This window comes from Oryzias latipes, chromosome 21, assembly GCF_053564925.1.
Source record: "Oryzias latipes strain Hd-rR chromosome 21, Olatipes_Hd-rR_3.1".
Taxonomy (NCBI): domain Eukaryota; kingdom Metazoa; phylum Chordata; class Actinopteri; order Beloniformes; family Adrianichthyidae; genus Oryzias; species Oryzias latipes.
In genome coordinates, this window is record NC_136257.1 from 28,983,737 (window position 1) to 29,004,806 (window position 21,070).

The following is a 21,070-nucleotide window of genomic DNA, read 5'->3' on the forward strand; positions in this document are numbered from 1 at the left end:
TCCCCTGAAGGGATATGCCGTGAGGTGAACAACAACCTTTGTTTATACTTAACATTGCCTTCGCAACAAAATTGGCATGCAATTTTGGAGCTATCTAGCCATGCGGTTTTGATCTAGACACCAGCTCAGACGACCCATTTGTCTACAAGTGGATGGATCATCTGGCTTGCCGATGGAGGTCCAACATCACATTTAAGCTTTTCGTCTGCTCCTGATTTACAATGATTTGAACAAAAAATACTAGGAAATGCACTTTTTTTTAGTTTAAGTTCCCTTAAAGGTGTCCTCCATCATGAGAAAAATGCTACCAGAATGTGTTACAACACCACAAATACAATTTTCATGGGAGATACAGATTATTGTCAAATCCTGCGGGTTTTGGATGTTTTTTTTTTTTACTCTTACAATTTGCAAATATTCTCGCAACACAAAAGCGTGTGGAGTTCCTGAACTCGGTGAGGCGGTGAGGGTTGCATCAGGAACAGTCGAGCCGGCAGCTCCTCAAAGATCTGGTTGAGTGGGCGGAGACTGGGCGGGAAAGAGGAGGTGGGGGGAGATTTAGGATCAGTCTTTGTCTTCTCCCAGCAGTTCAATCCACACAACTGGCGCAGGACGGACCCCAATCTTCTGGAGGGGGGAAAAAAACGTGGATGGCGTGATTTGATGAAAAACAAAAAGAGAGATAAAATTTAAAAGAGAGCGTCCGGTGAAGGAAACAAAGCTGCTGGAATCTCAGCTGAAGGTGAGACGCCAAACATGACGAGGCGCGGCTGTGTGTGTGTGTGTGAGAAGACGCGGCAGCATCACTTCTTTATTAAAGCATCTTTGTGCCTTTAATTCTCATTTTTGAACATTTCTAATAACTCTAATGTGCTTCCGGTTGGGTCGAAATACTATGTAAATTTGAAAAGACGAACACTTCAGAGGTGGAAACGTCAATCCTTCACATTGAAGTTTGGGCGCACATGCTTATGCTAGTGCCTAGTAGTCCGAAGCGCCAAATGAAGCTGGAAAAGTGTTCGGGATTTCTAGAACAGTCGATGTTCGGCACTTTAGAGACTGTCGTAAATTTCTGAAGTCTTCATTTTCATTACATTGGGCGTGTGTTTACGGCTTTTTTGGGGATGTTGTTAACGGCGGGAATACTCACAAATATATATATATAATATATTTTCACTATTAGAATCTTGCCTCTCTTTGACAGTTTTCCCAGCAAGTGTTTGTGGTTTCAAGCAAAATTTAGCCGACAATATACTTTAATTTGGAATATTTACTCGGGATGGCAACGGTCACGTTTACGCGATGACGTCACGACTGCCACGCAGAGCATTTTCTTTCCTTATTTTTTTCCATAACTGTGCCACGGAGATTTGTATAATATTACACCGGAAGTAGTATTTCTTTTAAACATGCTCTGCATTTTCAAAATATATTTACATCTAAAACTGTAAGTTAACCTCATTTATATTTGTTTATAATGACCACTAATTGTATAGTATGTATAAAATATGGCCAGGCTTATATAGTCTCACCCTTTCTTTGGTAATTATGCACGGATCCTATCAGAATAAATGCCTCAGAGCTCTGAGCCCCGGGGGCTTCACTTTAACTTGTCTCCCAGATGTGAGAGGCCACAAAAGCCCCTCTGTGAGGGAATGGAACTATACTTCCAAGTGCCACATATGGGCCCGGACTGCCTTTGTGGAGGGGATTATGCTGTTCACATGAGGCGTTACGAAAGAGCTCAAGTATGTTTTTGATTTATTGTTTTCAGTTGTAGATTTCATCATTTTATTTTGAAATGTACTTATTGCAGTTCAGTAGTGTAGCATCAACAAAATGCTTTCTTCAGTTCTGTTCATTTACCAGTCAAAAAAGTCTAAGAGTACGACACATTCCTAATTCATGTTTCTATAAATGATAAATGTATATTTGATCCTTGTTTTTTTTTTTTTTTTTTTTTTTGCATTTTAGCTGGGAGCAGCAACAAAGGTACTTAGAATCAGGTATCTGTGAACTAAAGACGTTGAAGTCTTGCATTGAAAAGAAGCTCTCAATTAACTCAGTTGTTGTTGTTTTTGAAGAACAGGCCTATTCAAATGCTTTGACTTTCTTTGGGGAACTCCATAATAGTTATCTCAATGTGTTTTAATGGAACAAATACAGAGGGTTTGCTAAACCTTATCTCAGGAGAGTGCTAATTTAACCCATCATTGACTGATAACTCCTTTGTTTCACGTTTTTTGTCTCCCTAAGTAGCAGCTGTTACCTGAATGCCACAGTGCTGTTGTTACCACACAGCTGTTTGCAGGATGAAGATGGTGCAGGAAGCCACTGATCATTGATAAAGACAAGACTATTGCAACAGAAAAGCCGCTCGAATGAGAGGCGAAAACCAGTAATTTTGTCCAGTTTAATTTTTAGGGCTTTTCATTTTATCCTGACCTTGATGACTACACGACAAACAGAAAAGAACGTTTGAAGCGCACAGTGCAGACAAAACACGCACGTGTCATTGTATCGAGACCCACTCGGATGAAATTGTATCTTTGGAGTTTTCATAATGTTTTTGTGTCATTTGTCTGATGATGGACACATATTAATAAAATTAAATTGAGCATTTATTCATTCAAATTGTTGTGACGCAGGAGCAGATTAAGAAAAGCTGTTTGTAACATTGAAGTTTCAATCGGCCGACAACAAACCCGGTTTCATTCCGATGCATCCAATTGTAGAAGACTTGATGCGTGTGCGTCGTTGATTTCTTTGTCCGAGCCAAGAGGACCTGGCTGCATACGTCCTTGTCCAGATTCGGAGGTTCTTGACTGAAGCAGGAAGTCCCTCCACATCCCTATAGTCAAATTTTAAGTGGTGACCCTAACAGTTATGGTTTTTCCTCGTTGTAAGCGTTTATAAACTTTTTTTCTGGGGTAGGTTGTATAATTTCTGCTTCCGGGCCAATGATGTCAGGCACCGTTTTTTTTTTTTTCTTTCTGCAGCCAGGTCCTTCTCATCCGAGCTGGCATCTGGATCAAAAATGTACGGCTGGATAGCTCCAATATTGCTCGCCATTTTTGTTGCACTGTTAATGTTAGGTGGGGGGTGTAAGCTGGGAGGAGAGCATCTAAACAGAGAGCTCTCAACAATGCCAACAGTCCTGCCAGCAACTCAAAAACAAAATTACGGCTAGAAAACAACACAGGTTTGTTGACTTTGGCTAAAAACTGCATAATCATAATCTAAAGACCACTGGGAATAACTTTACATCAGATCAAGAAATAATCCGAGTTGGTCTTCAAAAACTAAAGGAAATATATCAATTGAACTGTAGCTTTCTGAACTGAAGATCTTTTTCAGTGTTTCATGCCAAACTAAAGGCCACTTTGCTGATGCAATCATTGGCGGTTAGTTCTGGTTGCTCAGGTTTTGGTTTTGTCTGCTGAACACATTGAGCAATTTATCAGCGTGACTCTTCAGTTCTGAGGTGAAGATTTGCCAAAGTTTTTGATAAATGAGGAGATAAAATATGAGCAAATAACCTGAAAATGTTTCAATCTTGTGACTGACAAGTATGCTACAGATGATTAAATACCTCTTAAGCACCAATGGCTGATGTATTTCATAAACATAAGCTTTTATTGTTGTTAATTAATGGGTAATTACCTTAAGGAGAAGTGCTAAATAGTACTTGAAATCCAACGATTGCAGTAAACTTTAAAGTGTTGGACAATCTACTTTTTTCTCTCTTGGATGCATGAGCAGAACAAAGCGTGTTTTGGTGTGTAAATCTGTGCTGTTTATTCCTATTTGCCGAAGTATTGCAGTGTGAGTTTTTATGGTAATTTGCCATGACTCAGTAGAAGTTGAGGTTTGACACAGAAGGTGTGAAACCACAGGAGCTCTTCAGTACTTGTTTACGCGCTCAAGCTTCAAGCTTCTGAACTGATTTCCATTTACAAGTTCTGGCCGCGATAACTTTTGTAATACTTGTTTTGTAAGACCCATCTGGTAGATGGAGTTTGTATTGTGCACACCAGCTTTGCTGAGACTAACATCCAGATCATTCACGAATCTTTGTCTGAGCATGCTGGATCTTTGCTACAGGAGGATTTTGGAGTTTTGTAGTGGTCTAGCACCTCCTTGTGGCTGTTTTTTGTATTTTTGAAAGTAAAATTAAATTATGACCATGCATCCCAATAAACGACTAACATGGGCTTGTTTTTTGGTTTCTTCAGTTGACGGATTTCCTGTCCTGTGAGCAAAATGAGCTGGAGTTTCCTCACGCGCCTACTGGATGAGATTTCCAATCACTCCACCTTTGTGGGTAAAATCTGGCTCACCCTTCTCATCGTCTTCCGGATCGTGCTGACGGCAGTCGGTGGCGAGTCCATCTACTATGATGAACAGAGTAAATTTGTGTGCAACACACACCAACCTGGTTGCGAGAATGTGTGCTACGATGCGTTTGCGCCGCTTTCGCACATTCGCTTCTGGGTGTTCCAGGTGATCATGATCACCACGCCTACCATCATGTACCTGGGGTTCGCCATGCACAAGATCGCCCGCATGGACGACGACGACTACAGGCCCCAGAGCAGGAAGAGGATACCCATTGTGAGCCGAGGTGCCAACAGGGACTATGAGGAGGCGGAAGATAACGGGGAGGAAGATCCTATGATCATGGAGGAAATTGAGCCGGAAAAGGACAAGGAAGTCGCACCAAAGCCCAAAAACAAGCACGACGGACGGCGTCGCATCAAGAGAGATGGCCTGATGAAGGTCTACATTTTCCAGCTGCTGTCGCGCGCCATCTTCGAAGCTTCCTTTCTGTTTGGACAGTACATCCTTTACGGGCTGGAGGTGTCGCCGTCGTACGTGTGCACCCGCTCTCCGTGCCCGCACACAGTGGACTGCTTTGTCTCCCGCCCCACAGAGAAAACCATCTTCCTGCTTATCATGTATGCTGTCAGCGCTCTGTGTCTGCTCTTCACCGTGCTGGAAATCCTTCACCTCGGCTACAGCGGGCTACGCGAATGCTTTTGCTCTCCAAAGCCTCGTCCGCGTCGCTCTCCTCGCCATTCGGCTCTCCCCAGCAATAGATCCTCCTTCTCCCGCCAGCCCTCAGCACCTCCAGGCTACCACACCACTGTGAAGAAGGACCCGTCTGGGAAAATGACCTTCAGGGACAACTTGAGAGACTCTGGCCGCGAGTCTTTCGGCGATGAGTCGTCGTCGCGGGAGCTGGAGAGGCTCCGCAGACACCTAAAACTCGCCCAGCAGCACCTGGACCTAGCATATCAGAATGAGGAGAGCAGCCCTCCTCGCAGCAGCAGTCCAGAGTCCAACGGCACTGCGGCAGAGCAGAACCGGCTCAACTTTGCCCAGGAGAAGCAGACCAGCACCTCAGACAAAGGTACGTTCGTTTAACTCTTGTCAGTATTCACACCTTCAGTGATGAACAAGAGCCTAACTGAACGTGTCCTCAGGTCTCCGGGCGTAACCTTCCAGCAGCCGATCCGAACAAACATGGAGGAAGAGGAGGAGCAGTGAAAGTAGAAGGGAACTGAGCGGGGAGTGCTCATGCATGATGGGACATTGACTTTGCTTGAGGCGAATGAGTACAGTCCAGGCCTTCCAGTGTTTACGACCAGCTGTGGTTGACCATCAAATCCAAGGAGAACAGTCACCTGGAGGCACCGACCTGCATGAAGATCCAAAGTGCTTACAAACTGCCATCGTGCAACTAGAATGAATCGCGTGTGCATCTCCCTCAGGGCAGCTATTCCTTTTTATACAAATATTTTTATTACACTTTTCTTTTTTTGTATGACATTTTTGTCAAGTGTTGAAAGTTCAGTTTGTGAATCTCAAGTTTGCCTTACACCTAAACTGGAACTTGATTTTTTTTTTTTTTTAAAGTAGGGCCAAACCAGTTGTGCAAGTTTGTAAGAGTTTTGTATTTGTGAGAGTTGATGACTGTAGTTGCAAAAGGAAAAGGTACGGGGGGGGCTTATCGACATAAACTTAAAGGTGTTGTCCCACAAGGGCGTCGATCAAGTGTGTTTCTGTTCGCCGCTTGTGATGGTGTTGTCACTGCGCCGGTCAGCATTCCCACGTCAGTCTTCATGGATGTGAAGCAGGAAATATGGCATTAGGACATCCGGGGTCGGGTAAAACTGCCTACTGTTCAAGGCAGGATGTTTCCGTTAGTAACAAAACTGTCTTTAATCAAAATGGTTTCATCTTCGATTTTCTATTTATTTCCCTAGAAAATGAACAGACGTACTTATGTTATGTATTTTTTCTTTTTAGATTTCTGGTATTGGCAGAGGATGTGCAGCACAGCTTTTGTTTTATGATTTTTTTACTATTTTCTTTGATTCTTTTAAAAATATTTTGGGGGTTCTGTTACCACATTTTATCGCTTCAGATTCATCCTCGCATTGCTCCGTTTACATGAATGTTTTTGCATCCATTTTCCAAAAAAAACAAGCAAAAAAGATGGTTGATCTTCCTTAGAGAGAGCCTGGTAGAACCTGCTTTTCTTGCAGTTCAGGCCTTTTGGAGGAAGTTGAACACACTTGAGGTGCCTTTGTCCAAAGGAATAAACCAACCTGGGTAATGCTTGAAAAACGTGATGTTATGTTTTGCTCTAAATGTTTATTGCTGTTCTGTTTTTTTTTTTTTTACGTCTAGTTGTGGGGTGTTGTCACTGTGGCCAAAGTTTCTTTACGTTAGTCCTATTCCACTGCTGTCAATAGCTGGGCGCTTCAAAGGCAGCCGTTTATTGACGTTAATTCCAGCCTGTTGCTTCTTCTGTTAAGGAATTAGTTGAGTTTGACCAGGAAATGTTTACTTCTCACCGTAAACTCTTCCATGTTTTATTTTTTTCAAGACGTGAAATGTTGATTTTTGACGTTCCAGAGTCTAGATGAGGGTTGGGAAGATAAAAATGTGAATTCCGTGCCTTGAGCGCACTCTTAAGATGCCATCTTTTGTATTCAAAACAAAACCCACAGTGCCAACCTAAATATGTTCATCTCATTTATTTTTGAAATGTAACTTTTTTTAGTGTTTTTTATACCTTTTTTTGTATTGCTAGTACTTTGTGGTTAGTTTTTGGAATAAAATTGTAAAACTATAAAGAAAATAGGGGAAGTCAATCATTTTTTTTCTTGGGTGACTTGAAACTGTTGTATTTCGCTGAACTTTTGATGTTTGCATCTTTATTGGCTTATTTTACCTTTTTAACAGTGATCTATTATTTAAAAAAAAGATAAATCCAAGTTGTTTGTGGGATATTACCACTTCTAATCTTTTCACATATTTGCAATCAATATGTGGCTGTTCGAAATGAGTTGCATTGAAAAAAACTTTTTGAATAAATGCTATTTTCAAGATGGAATTGGCAAACACAAAAACGCAACTGAAAATGATCCCTAAACTTCCACCAGGAGAAACAAAACTCAACGACCTTTTTACATAAACTTTTAATACACTTGTTTATTTTACATTTTAAATGTTGAAATCCAGAATGGAATAAAACCTGGTTTTAAAAAAATAAGTTCCCTTTTTTCATTTGATGTTGACATAAAATACGATTTTACCAACCTTATTGTTGGTTTTTGCTGGATTTATTTTGTGACTTAAAAACACTAAATAAAATATTCCCAAAATTAACATTTTCTAGGGACTCACTTTAACTGTAGGGTATTTTTACAGATGCTTTGGACTATTGGAGACTTAAGATATAATTAAAGTTTAAACTATCGTACAAACTGTGGATTCATTTAATATTTATGAGCCTTCCAAAATAAACAAGTCAGGAAATACTTTATTTTTTATTTCACTGTTTTATTCATTATGTAACTAATCAACCTGGTTGTGTAAGAATTTACATCAGTGGATATTAGTTTCATGCTTCTGGATAATAAAAGTAGACATTCTGCCAAAACGTAAGGAACGTGATCATATAAGCTGTAACGAAATTAATTAGGAAATATGAAACATTTTTGTAAGTTATTTACAGAGTAAAATACTTAAAGAAGCTTGTGAATAGCTACAGGTCAGTGATGTTGGACCTCAGAGTTGTACAGTTCCATCTCATGTTGTTTCTCTACATTATTTTTTCTTTTTTTTAATAACAAAGAAAGTGGTCATGGAAATGGCTGCAAACACGGCAACAACCAGCAGAGCAAAGGTGGTGTTGAGTCCAGTCGCAGCTTCGCTGACGGACAGTTGTAAGCCCAGGAAGCTTACAGAGTTGTCTCCTTCTGGCTCTTTAGTAGCTGGAAGAAAAAAAAAGCATCAGAATAGGTTTATATATATTAATATATACCAGAGGACTCTGCTTGACAGGAAGCCTGGAGGATAGTCACACAAACTACACTCTAGTTGTCTAGTTTCTTCTCTACCAACAGGCTGCTTGTTCTTAAAAACAAAAACCAAACAATTATCTACAATTTTTGCCCAATTGGGTCTCTGAATAACAAAGTTCCCTTACCTTCCGGTTCAGGTGACATGCAGTCATGAGGTCCCTGTTCTGGATCGGGGAATCCGTTGCAGCTGATAATGGTGGAATAAGCAGAAACGGAGGCTTTGGCAACACGAGGCAGATCAGGATCTGAATGGTTAACGTAGAAAAGACCAAATTTCTCTGAAAAACCAGTGGCCCATTCCAGGTTGTCCATCAGTGACCAGGCTGTGAACCCGCGGATGTCCACGCCATCTAACAGGTAAGCTGGGAAAACAAATAGCACTTGAAAAAAAAATGTACCGCTACATCACATCAGTTATAATATGTGTAGAAAACTCGCAATGAAATTACCTTTTAGCAGCTGGTTGATGTATTTCTCATAAAAGTAACTCCTGTGCTCATCATTTAAATCCTTGGGTCCTCTTTCCGAAACACCATTTTCAGTAATAATAATTGGGGGGTTTCCATACTCCTCTTTGATGAAATTTAATATTCTGCGGAATCCAAACGGTGTGACCTTCAGCCAGCCCGAACCCGAATCCAACCACGTACGATCCACAATGGTGCCCGCTCCCCTGGGACAACAACAACCACATTAAGACAATAACCTTCTGCAAATAACTTACATCAACACTCAAAATGTATGCATTATATTCATATATATTCTCTGAAATAAAACAAAGAGATGATAATTGTCAAAATACTGCATGAATTTATGATTCAACTCAATAATGAGTTGTCTTTTCAAAATTCAATGAAAAACCATATTTACTTGGTCAGTCATATAAAGAACCTTTTAGAAAGCCAGTGATATGAACAGAACAATACCTGAACATTTAATAAAAAATACAGTTGTAGGAAGTACTTTTGCTTCAAAAAACTAATTAAAAAAAATCTAGAGGAAAATGAAGAGGAAAAAATTCAGGGATTGGATCCATTGATCCAGCTTTTTACATAAAGATTGATTCATTATAGAATTATGTATTCCTTTTAATGTTGGAAAATAATGCTTTTTGTTGATCGTTGAAAGTTTTAGGGGCAAACGCAGGATTTCAATCACCCATTCGTCCACTTTACTCAACCATATCTGACTCATAAAGCAGCGGTCTAAATAGATTTCCTGTCTGCTGCATCCTATCCACATTCATTTACATGATTCAGCAGCAGCACAGCAGAATAGACTCTCCTGACTGCCTCACTACTGCCGCACTTGTTTTTAGTGTGACCACGAGTCCTATTTAAAGCAGCTGACGCTAAACCACGTCACCACGTTTGCTGTGTTTGGGCTTTAAGACTGACTCAAACCTCATTTCATGTCTAGCTCTCGTTATGGTCACTGACCTCAGCTTTTTACAACAGGAAAATATGCGGGAGTTCAAGTAAACCTTTTAGGGTTCTGTGAATTTTTTTTTTTTTTTTATTAGTTTTGTACATCTTCTTAGTTGCCCTTTGCTAGTCACACTGTCAGGAACTGGTGGCGTAGGACCCAGTACAACACCTGCAAAGAAGGCACCTGGAGAAACAACAAAGCAAAAGATGACCAGAAAACATTTAGGGTTCCTGCAGCCAATCAGATGTGAGGGGTATCACAGAACCCCTACTCTGGAACAGACATGGAGAGGAACAGTCCCGACGACTCTCCCCAGGTACAGAAAAAAGAAGGTAATAGCCCCGACCCCCAAGTTTCCTGATCCTGTGAAAGGTCACCAGGGCCGCTCCTTCATGTTCCCTGTCTTTTTCCTGTGGATAGGTGCCGGGGCCGCTCCTCTTCATGTGCCTGTTCCTGAGGAGGGGTTCTCTTATACTCCTAACATTTGTTTGATTTGGTTTCAAGAACACTAAATGTTTCTGGTCATCTTTTGTTATGTTGTTCCTCCAGATGCCTTCTTTGCAGGTGTTGTATAGGGTCCTACACCACGAGGTACTAACAGTGTGACTGACAAGGGGAAACTCAGAACATGACCAAAAACAACATAAAAACCAAAATAAACCACAGAACCAAGAGCCTTTCATTTTATTTTGACCCCAAACTAGGATTGTATAGGGAAAGATAGGGACACGATCCTCAGTACAGACTTTTGTTCTTAAATGAAACCACAACTTCTGTTCTAAGCAGTTATGGAGAGAAACTAATGCATTACTCTGGTGTTCATCCCCATAAATTACTGGCTTTGCTCAGCTCAGTGTCTTCCCAAAAAGATGAAATATTTATTACGGTTCTAATACTCAACGCATGAATGGATGCGTCAAAAATAAGACTGTTTTCATTGATGGTCTTTGCTTACCTGTCTGCATCGTAATGCTGAAGGTTTCCGTACTCTACTGGGAATGCCAAAACGGTGGTGTAGTGGTTGAAGCCAAAATAATCATAAGTGCCTTTTATTCTCTTAATCTCCTCTGGAGTAAACTCAGGCAGCCTACAGAGTTTAGCCAAATGAAGAAAAACATTCGGGTAAGTACAATACTGTTCCGTCATAACATTTTGTGTGTCCTTCGTGTTTCTATACCGAGATTTTGGCAAACCAGCAGCAATACTGCGCTCCCGAACCACTGTCTTCATCACTTCATTGTAGTCTCCATTATAAATGGGATTAGCAAACCAGCCGATGTAAAACTGTTCAGAGAAAGAGAAGAGCTACTGGTAGTAAAAGCTAAACAGACTTTGAATAAAACTGGACAAAGTGTGTCGTGTCGATAAACCTGCAACAGACGTCTTGAGGCATCAATGTCTTCTTGCTTATGGGGATTTCTTGGTTCTGACCAGTCAGAGTTGATGGTAATGGAGACCATTCCTTTCTGTTCAGCCCGGTATTTATCATTGTATATGTGCCAAGCTTCTGCATGAGCTTTGATAAGGTTGTGGCCGACAATGTATGGCAAAGTTCCAGGTCGGAAGCTTTCACCTTGAAACAGTGTAACAGAGCTTTTAATATTGTACTTAAAAATATGCCAGTTTTTTTACTCATTTATTTCTGGTTACATTTTTAAAGTATGAATTCACAGATCTAATATATGAAACTAACTCACTGTACCTGGGGCAGACACTCCGTAGCCATGCCCTACCATTGCTACATTATATGGCTCATTAATGGTGACCCAAAGTTTGACTTTGTGGCCAAGACGGCTAAAAATGAGGTCAGCGTAATCTTTGAATCTGTCGACAATAGTGTCGTTCTCCCAGCCACCAACATTCTGCAGAGCTTGTGGAAGATCCCAGTGGTAAAGAGTGATCTAACACAAATTAGAAAAAACAAATTCCCAGAACTTTTCTACTTTGAAGTTTAGATATTTTGAAAGCAATAGAATTTTACACATACGTGTGGCTGGATGTTTGCAGCAAGGAGTGCATCCACCAGTCTGTGATAATAGTTCAGTCCAGCATCATTGATATGATTAATGGTGCCATCAGGCAGAATCCTTGACCAGGATATTGAGAAACGATAGTGCGTCACCTTAAGTTGCTTCAAAATGGCAACATCCTCATCTATCTTGTGGTAACTGTCACAGGCTATGTCCCCATTGTCATAGTTGGCAATTTTTAGAGCGGTATGAGCAAACTTGTCCCATATGCTTAGACCTTTTCCATCTTCTCTCCATCCCCCTTCAATCTAAAATGGAACAAGAAAGATTAGAAAAATTGTGAATGTTTGTGATAGGTTGATTGTTAAAGAATTTAGATTTCAGTTGACCTGATATGCTGCTGTTGCGCAACTCCAAATAAAGTCCTTTTGAAAGTGTCCCCATATCATCCTTTCATCATCTGGCAAAGGGAAACCATTGTCTTTCATGATTTGGTAGTAGTAATGTGCTGAATATTTAGGTGTTCTTGGTCTATTAGTATTGCTGAAGTCCACATGGTGCAATCCAAACCCAAGTTTATAGCCATTCAACCACTCAAAAGAATCCATGAGAGATGTTGCAATGTAGCCTTTTACTTTTACTCCATCAAGTTCATGGGCTGTTAAGGTAAACACAAAATTATAACTAAGGAAAGACATTTTTTTTATCAGCTATTAGAACTCCTGAACATTTAATCTAAAAACTGTTAAGTGTACCTACCTTTCAGAGCTTCGTCAATATAGGTCTTGTAAAAGAATACCCTGTTAATGTCATCCCACAAGGTCCCTGCTTCTAAAGCTGCTCCATTCTCAGAGATGTAAATGTCTGGATCTCCATATTCTTCTTTTATCCAGTTGAGGAGCCTTCTTAAGCCCCATGCTACAGCTCTTTGCTCTTTAATCGCCGTTGTTGGTGAATCCGTTTCTTGAGTTTCGACAATGTCCCTGTCAGATTGATAGGATGGTGGTGCCAGTTTGTCAGTAACATGATTAACTATCTTGGTGGTGTAGTGGTTTATACAAAATGCATCTGCGGTTCCCTTGATTAAGTTTTTCTCCTCCTCTGTGAATAAGGGTAATCTTGATTCTGAGAGATCTTGAAGTTCACTTTTTGCAAGAATTTGCTGTTTCATTGCCTCAGGATAGTCTCCATTCTTGAAAATGGGGTGTGCAAACCAACCCAGCCTGAACTGCATTGCACGGTCAGCAGCCAGAATTTCACGGTGGACATTAACATCGTAAGGTTCAACCCAGTCAGCATCTAGGGCAATGGAGACCAGACCACCTTGTGATGCACGATAATTGTCATCATATGTGTGATAGGCTGTAGCGTGAGCTTTTATGAGGTTGTGTGCAACTTCGTATGGTGCACTTCCTGGATTGTTGACATTTGGTGGCATGGCACCCGTTCCATATCCTGCCCAAGCAATTGTGTGAGGTTGGTTGAAGGTTATCCAGAATTTGACTCTGTCGCCAAAGGTGGCAAAGCAGAAGTCACAATAATCATTAAACAAATTGATCATTTGTACACTCTCCCAGCCGCCAATATCTTGCAAAGCTTGAGGCAAGTCCCAATAATAAAGTGTTACCATGGGAGTGATGCCACGAGCCACAAGACCATTAATAAGCCTGTTGTAATAGTCAACACCTTTCTGGTTGAGAGAGGAGCGTGTTCCATCAGGGAAGATTCTGGACCAGGACAAGGAAAATCTGTATGACTTCACTTTCAGAGCTTTCAGCATGAAGAAGTCTTCATCAAGTCTGTTGTAACTGTCACAGGCTATGTTTCCATTAGCATTTTCAGGAATGTTGCCAGGTGCTTGAGTAAATTTATCCCAGATGCTGGGTCCTTTCCCATCAGCATTCCAGCCACCCTCGATTTGGTAAGCTGAAGAGGAAACCCCCCAAATGAAGTCTTCTGGGAAAGTGCCATAGTGAAACATTTTTCTCTGGAATTTGGATTGGCTGGAAAAAATTTCCCAGATTACCTTAGACTTAGATGGAACCTCTGAAGGTGTTGGATTGGTGGAACGGTAAGTAAATGTTACTTGTCTCGCAGTTTTAACTTCACTTGCATGTGTTCCAAAACCATTGTTCTCAATAACACCGGAGAAGAAATATGCTGATTGCTTTGGGGTTCTTGGTCGGTTTGCATCTTCAAAGTTCACATGAGTAAGACCAAATCTTTCACTATAGCCTTGCGGGCCCTCAAAGCCATCCATGAGTGACTGCACTGTGAATCTTTGCACATCAACTCCATCAGTGGCTTGTGCTAAAATATGGAAATATAAGGTTATCCAATCAAATTAGAAAAGTTAATACAATATTTGATGTTGCCTATGCTTTATATAATGGACGACACTTACCTTTCAGGGCCTCGTTGATGTACCTTCTCAGATACTCTACTCTGCTTACATCATTAATGGTTTCACTGCTGTATGCTGTTGGCATTCCATTCCCAGTTATGTAGATAGGCACTTTAGTAGCACTCAAATATTCTAATGAGATGTAGTTAAGAAGCCTCCGAAGTCCCCACGGTGCAGAATATATCCAATCTGAGGCTGTTGAAGGCCATGAGGGGTCCACACCTGCTGCATAATCTCCCACTCCCCCAGGACCAGAAGTGCAACCCCCTTTAACCGTATTTACCAACCGAGAGGTAAAATGGTTTAGACCAAAAAAGTCAGCTGTTCCCTTTATTCTGGCCTTCTCTTCAGAGGTAAAAACTGGGAGCACTGCTGGTGGAGAGCTGGGGCACTCTTTCAGTTTCAGCTCAATTTGTGTTTTCAGTGCCACAGAATAATCTCCATCTACAAAAATGGGATGTGCAAACCAGCCCAGCATGAACTGCAGGTAGCGATCTGCAGCTGCAATGTCTTCAGAGTTGGTTGGGGTTTTGGGCTCAGCCCAGTCAGAATTAAGTGCTATGCCCACTATCCCTCCCTGAGTTGCCCTGTAATTGTCATTATAGACATGCCAAGCCTCAGCATGAGACTTGATTATGTTGTGAGTGACCTGAAAGGGTAAGAAGAAATGATAAAGTAAATGCACTAGAGCAGGAAAAAGACACTTGTAATTTTAAAGTAAATTTGTACCTGATAAGAGGATGAAGCGTAGTCTTTCACTCCAGGAGGATGCTCACCAGTACCATGTCCAGCATGGCTCACCACCCAGGGGCTACTAAATGTGTTCCAGGTCTTGACTCTGTCTCCAAACCTGGAGAAGCAGAAGTCTGCATAGTCCTTGAAAGCATCAACAATAGTTGGGTTGGTCCATCCACCATTGTCCTGGAGGGCCTGTGGCAGATCCCAGTGGTAGAGTGTGACAACAGGCTGGATGCCAGATTCTATGAGCGTATTGATGAGCTTGTCATAGTAGAGAACTCCTTTCTCTGTTTGGCTGTCTCTGTGGCCTGATGGGAAAATTCGAGCCCAGGAGATGGAAAACTGATAGGTATTGACTTGAAGACCTCTCAACAGGTAGACATCATATTCCACTTTGTTGTAGCTATCACAAGCGAGATCTGCTGTCTGATTTTCAAAGGCTAAGTTATCATGGCCAAAGCGATCCCAAATGGTTTCTCCTTTTCCGCCCTCCAACCAGCCGCCCTCCACCTTGAAAGACTCTGCAGAGGTTGCCCATTGGAAACCGGAGGGGAAAGACTCATCAAGGAAAATGTCTCGTTCTGCTGCTGTTTGGGAGCCAAATTTATCCCAAACACTCTGATAAGCATTCCTGGACTCTGGAATCCTGATTGAGTCTTGATGGTCATAACTTTTGGAGTAAATTATCAAAAAATTTGTCAATTGAGGTGAATACAGATTTACAAATTTTTGCTACAATGTCTTACCCAAATGAAGCATCCTGCACACCCATCTGGAGTAACACATCCACAATGTCACATCCAATGATATCCAGTCCACTGTGCTGCAGAACTAGGAAATGTTCAGTGTTTGAATATGAAATCCACAAATGTAATGTCACCAACAATAACTAATTCATCCATAAGCACGCAATGTCAAATATAGTTATAAGACGTCAAACTTATTGGGAATGTACACGTCCTCCACTTTGATTATCTACACAAACACCGTTTACCTGGAAATTTTTTGAAAGTCTGGGAAGAAACCTGGGATCCTTCCAACAGGTAGACATTTAGACAGATAGAAATGTATCATTGACACCTACTAGAATCTAATCTGACACTTGAAAAGAAGTCCGGGTAACAACCATACTGCTATGAACCTCTTAAAACAGATTTGAAAATGTCCTTGCCTTAGCAAGTCATTGAATTATATTAATACATTGACTGCGAGACTGTAGACAGAAAGCACAAGGAGATTTCCACAGCCTCGATGATATTAATCAGAGATAACATTAGTTTCTCTCCATAAGAACAAAGGTTAGAGCTTTTATGTTTATTGTACTTTGGAAGTCTATCATGTTTCTGTTAACAGCTTATCTGACATTGTGATGTCAAGAAACACTAGTTCCATTTTTTAAATTACCATACATCTATGAGGATTTTGCACTTTGGTTTGGATTTTTAGTAACATTTCCTTAGTTCTTGTCATATTCTGTTTCTGCCACCAAGTTTAGTGGCATATTGGGTCCTACATCACCAGTTTCTGACATTAGTCGCTGATGCATATGACCATACCCAAAAAAGTTTTGTTATAATTAAGGACAAAAACATGAAGAAACCAAAAAAAAAATGCCTTTAGAATAAACTTACAAAGAAGTAAATAAAACTGCATATAATGATGGAAAAATGGTTTGCAACTTAACCTCAACTTTACCTAATATGGCTTTTGTTCTGCCAGGAACCAAGTTTAATCAACCACATCATGAACTGACTCTTACCTTGCAGTAGTTCTTCAGAGACAGAAGCATTTCCAAACATTGCAATAGAAGTCTATATGGATATTAAAACTGATCTCTACTTGATAGAACAGCCTCTGTTTCCTGGAAACACTGAACAAGTAAACTAATAAAAATCAGTCAAATTGTTTCCCAAAGATTATCAGCTTTATCCTGCTGACTTCAAAACAGCAAAGTTTGCGTTTAATGATGGTTGGAGAGTTCCTTCATAAGAGTTTTATGTCAAAATAAAGGGAGTCTCTTATCCAATCAGTGTACCAGCAGGATTAGGGTCTTGTGGTCTTGGCATTGTTTTCGGCTTAATTCTGGTTTCTCAGGTTTTTCTTTCTGCTGCACCCATTGACCAGCATGACCCTTCAGTTCTGAGGTGATGGTTTACCAGACTTTTTGATAAACGAGGAGAAAAAAATGTGATCCAATCACGTAATGTTCTAGAGTCTTTTGACTGACTATAGTGTTTTGGGAAAAAGGTTATTAAGCATAAATGACCAATAGATCCCCAAAACTACCTTGATGATGTTTATGAATGTTATTATCTTTAGTAGAAGTACCAAACACTAGTCCCCTGAAAAATAGCTTTTCCTTGTACAAGAACCAAATTTATTGAACCACATCATGAACTGACTCGTACCTTGGAGTACTTCTCCAAGAGGCTGAAGCTGCTGACTGTTGGAACAATCCTGAAGAACCATCTTGTAAATTACGATAGGCAAGTTTCCACTGGATATCTGCAAGGTCATACAGAGATATAAGTACTGTATATTCAAGATAAGAGTGCAAGACAATAAAAGTAAAGAGAAAACTGTGCCTGGATCTTCCTTAGCTCCTGGGCAAAGTTTGTAGAAGAAGCACAGCTGTACTCAAGCTTTACAGTCAGGAAATCTGCCTGTTTAGAGAAAAAGAAAACAAAACAGAGCTCTTAATAATTTATAGTTTTGAAAATGTTTGCATGAGAGCAAAAAATCCAACTATATTTCATTCAACAATTGTTTTGATTAACAAAACATCTGCAGAAAAAAATCAAGATAAAGTTAAACTTTATAATGAATTATAAATTGTGCTTTGATACTAGATTATCTTCATGCAAAATCTTTAAAACACTGAAGAATATAAGGATTTGAAAACTATGGACACATATCAACTCATAAATCAAATGGCAATTCCTTACAAGTTAAATTTGTTTAATTTAATATGAAATTTGCTGTTTTATTTTGGAATATTATCCTTAAGATTAAAATCACTGCATTCTTCATACTGTTCCAGACAACTCTTTGTTGAAGAAGTTTGTAGTTAGGGCTGTTGCCTATGGCAACGTAGCTCCAGAGACATAGACACTCTCAGCTTTGACCCCCTCCATGAAAGAAACATTGCATATGCTACAAATTCTCTTTTTGATTTACAAATATCAAACATGTTCCCTAAATTTTTTAAGCGATTGTTTGATTTTTCGACGTTTTGAATATTTTTACATTTAAGATAAAGGTTTAACCAAATATGATCTCATTTTTGATCAAACCAGATTTTAGTTTACCACTGTTGGAGCTTTAATGTGGTGAAGTGTTTCCAGGTCTTTTGCTTTCAGCCCAAAGGAAAGATGTTTCCCTATAAACACAAAGGCATTATAGACTATTTTAGCAAAACAGAATGTAAAGAACAAGCTTTGCTTCAAAGCTTTAAGTAACCAGTCTTTGATGAAAAAAGATTTTCCACATGTGCAAAGTGACCATTGCTGCAACTTTATTGATGGATTATTGAGACAACATGATAACCTTGACATGCTATCTCTGCTATCAGCTACGTGGTGAAAGAGTTTCATCAATGCATCATGAAATGGTTTTCCTTATGGGTCCTACAGCTTAAATGTTGGCTAAAAAGACGTAAACCAAGAAAAAGGAAATAATACTACTAATTAAAAAGAATAGACACACAAATTTAAGCTTACATTTGCCAGGAAAGCGTTGCTGGAAGATCTTGTAAACATTCTTGTTGAGCTGCAGAATATTTTGCTGAGCGGTCGGTCCGTTCTGCCAGATGCTGCCCAAGTCACTGACAGTCACCCATGAGTGTGCCAGATCTGCAAACTCCCTGAAGGCGAACTCTGCATACTGCTGGAACATGTCTACCAGCTCCTGGCTCTCCCAGCTTCCATACCTTGCCCTCAGAGCGTCTGGAACGGTTGATCCATGGAGGATGACCAGAGGTTGAAGACCCACCTTCAGCAGCTGCTTCATCAGAGTCTTGTAACACTGGAGCGCATCCTGCTGGGGCTGGCTGGCCAGACCCGTGGGAAGGAGCTGAGCCCATGACAGCGGCACCTTGACGTGGGTCACCCCTCTGCTCTGCAGCCCCTTCAAATACGGCTCAGAAGCAGCAACTATGGGAAGGCTGCACTCAGAGAGTCCCTCCTTGTCGGAGCTTGTGGCCACATTTTCAGTCAGAGGACCTGCAAGGAGCATGAAGTCCTCTTTTCCATTAACCCCAAGAGTTCCACACCCATGAAGACAGAAGATGTACAGACACGCCACCCACAAGAGCTCCTTCATTCTGGCTCTGAAGGCTGCACTGATGCAGCCCACTGACTGCAACACTGTTTACCTCAAAAGTGTGTGTGATTGTTCCAAAGTTAAGATCAAAATCACCTCTATTTATGACCCTGTTTATGGAGGCCGTACAACATGATCAGAAAGACTCTGAACTCAGCCAGGCGATAACTGTATCTTCATCTGCATTCAAGTTTGACAACCTTGAAATGTGTACTTGGTGCAGTTTTTGTTTTTGTTGTTGTGTGGAATCTAACAGAAACAATGTTATAGAACAACTTTTCATTTCATTTCATTTCATTTATTTATTTGTTCCTTTCATGAAAATTGATGTTCAAATGTTTACATATTTCTCTTACATATTAAACATTTTCATGATTGGAAAGGAGCAGAATTGAAGAACACAATTCTTATAATTATCTGCTCCCTTTTAAACATTACATTTACATTTCTCACACCATCACCTGTGCTCAGATTTCACAATGTACAGTTCCACTACACAGTAAATACATTCCATTCATTTATTACATAAATTCCAAAAATTCCATTCAACAGTCAAGTTTGTACAAACTAATTTGTTTAGCTTTATACATCCGTTTAAATTGAATAATACTTTGACAACTTTTTAACTGATTCTCCTGGGAATTCCACATTTTTACCCCTGCTATAGACAAGCACTTTTGCTTTAATGTTGTTCGAGCAATCTGTTGTTTGAAATCAAATTTTCTCCTATGATTTTCATCTCCTGTGGTAAAAATAAAAAGCTTTTGAAGGTCTTCTGGTAAATCTCTGTTTCTGGCTTTAAACATAACTAATAAGGTCTGCAATTCAATTAAATTTTTGAGTTTTAATAAGCCTGACTTAATAAAAAGTTCATTTGTGTGATCTCTAAAATTAGCTTTGTGAATAATTCGAATAGCTCTCTTCTGTAGCAGAATTAAGGGCCTTATATTTGTTTCATATGTATTTCCCCACACTTCAATACAATACGTAAAATAAGGTAAAACCAAAGAGCAATATAACATGTGCATAATATGACATGGTAAAACATATTTAGATTTGTTCAGAACAAAAAGGCTCTTGGCTACTTTATTTTTTACATAAAATATATGAGATTTCCATGTTAATTTGTCGTCCAACATAACCCCTAAAAATTTAAATTCAGACACCTGTTCTATATTTATGTTGTCAATGGACAAAGTCACTTCTGTTCCGTTTTTATTACCAAATACCATAAACTTTGTTTTAGTTAGATTCAAAGATAGTTTATTGTAGTCAAACCACATTTTTAGTTTTATCATTTCCATTTCAATACTTTTAGCTAAGGTTTTCAGATTATCCCCAGAACAAAAAAAGTTGGTATCATCAGCAAATAAAACAAACTGTAACAACTTAGAAATATCACAAATATCATTTATATATAAAATAAAAAGTTTAGGTCCTACAATTGAGCCTTGTGGGAGTCCACAAATAATATTCATGAGATCAGACTTCTTACCTCCAAACTGCACATATTGTTGTCTGTTTTTTAAATAACTGGTGATCCAGTTCAGGGCGATTCCTCTAACCCCATATGCATATAATTTAGAAATCAAGATAGAATGATCTATGGTGTCAAAAGCCTTTTTTAAATCCATGAAAACTCCTATTGTGTATTTCTTTTTGTCAATTGCTGTTGAAATTTCTTCAACTATTTTCATTATAGCCAAGTCTGTAGACCTATTATAACGAAACCCAAACTGATTCTCACTTAACAATTTATTTTTTTCAATAAAGCTGTCTAGTTTGTTAACGAACAACTTTTCTAAAACTTTAGAAAATTGTGAAAGTAATGA

General features: G+C 39.8%; 2 protein-coding genes across 2 annotated transcripts; one reads left to right on the forward strand and one right to left on the reverse strand.

The window, feature by feature from the left end:
• Positions 1–529: 529 nt before the first annotated feature.
• On the forward strand, positions 530–7,150 carry gjc4b (gap junction protein gamma 4b). The gene is made up of 3 exons (XM_078939463.1): positions 530–742; positions 4,236–5,413; positions 5,487–7,150. The coding sequence occupies exons 2-3, from the start codon at positions 4,264–4,266 to the stop codon at positions 5,498–5,500; spliced, it is 1,164 nt and encodes a 387-aa protein (XP_078795589.1). The 5' UTR covers positions 530–742; positions 4,236–4,263; the 3' UTR covers positions 5,501–7,150.
• A 683-nt stretch (positions 7,151–7,833) lies between these two features.
• Positions 7,834–19,331, reverse strand: LOC144988690 (lactase/phlorizin hydrolase). The gene is made up of 17 exons (XM_078939462.1): positions 18,638–19,331; positions 18,227–18,297; positions 17,504–17,581; positions 17,327–17,423; positions 15,665–15,749; positions 14,910–15,588; positions 14,181–14,829; positions 12,536–14,086; positions 12,166–12,434; positions 11,794–12,084; positions 11,509–11,707; positions 11,177–11,379; positions 10,984–11,090; positions 10,762–10,893; positions 8,828–9,051; positions 8,504–8,740; positions 7,834–8,288 (listed from the first exon to the last, which is right to left on the reverse strand). Exons 1-17 carry the CDS (start codon positions 19,236–19,238, stop codon positions 8,122–8,124), a joined length of 5,640 nt encoding a protein of 1,879 aa, XP_078795588.1. The 5' UTR covers positions 19,239–19,331; the 3' UTR covers positions 7,834–8,121.
• Positions 19,332–21,070: the final 1,739 nt, after the last annotated feature.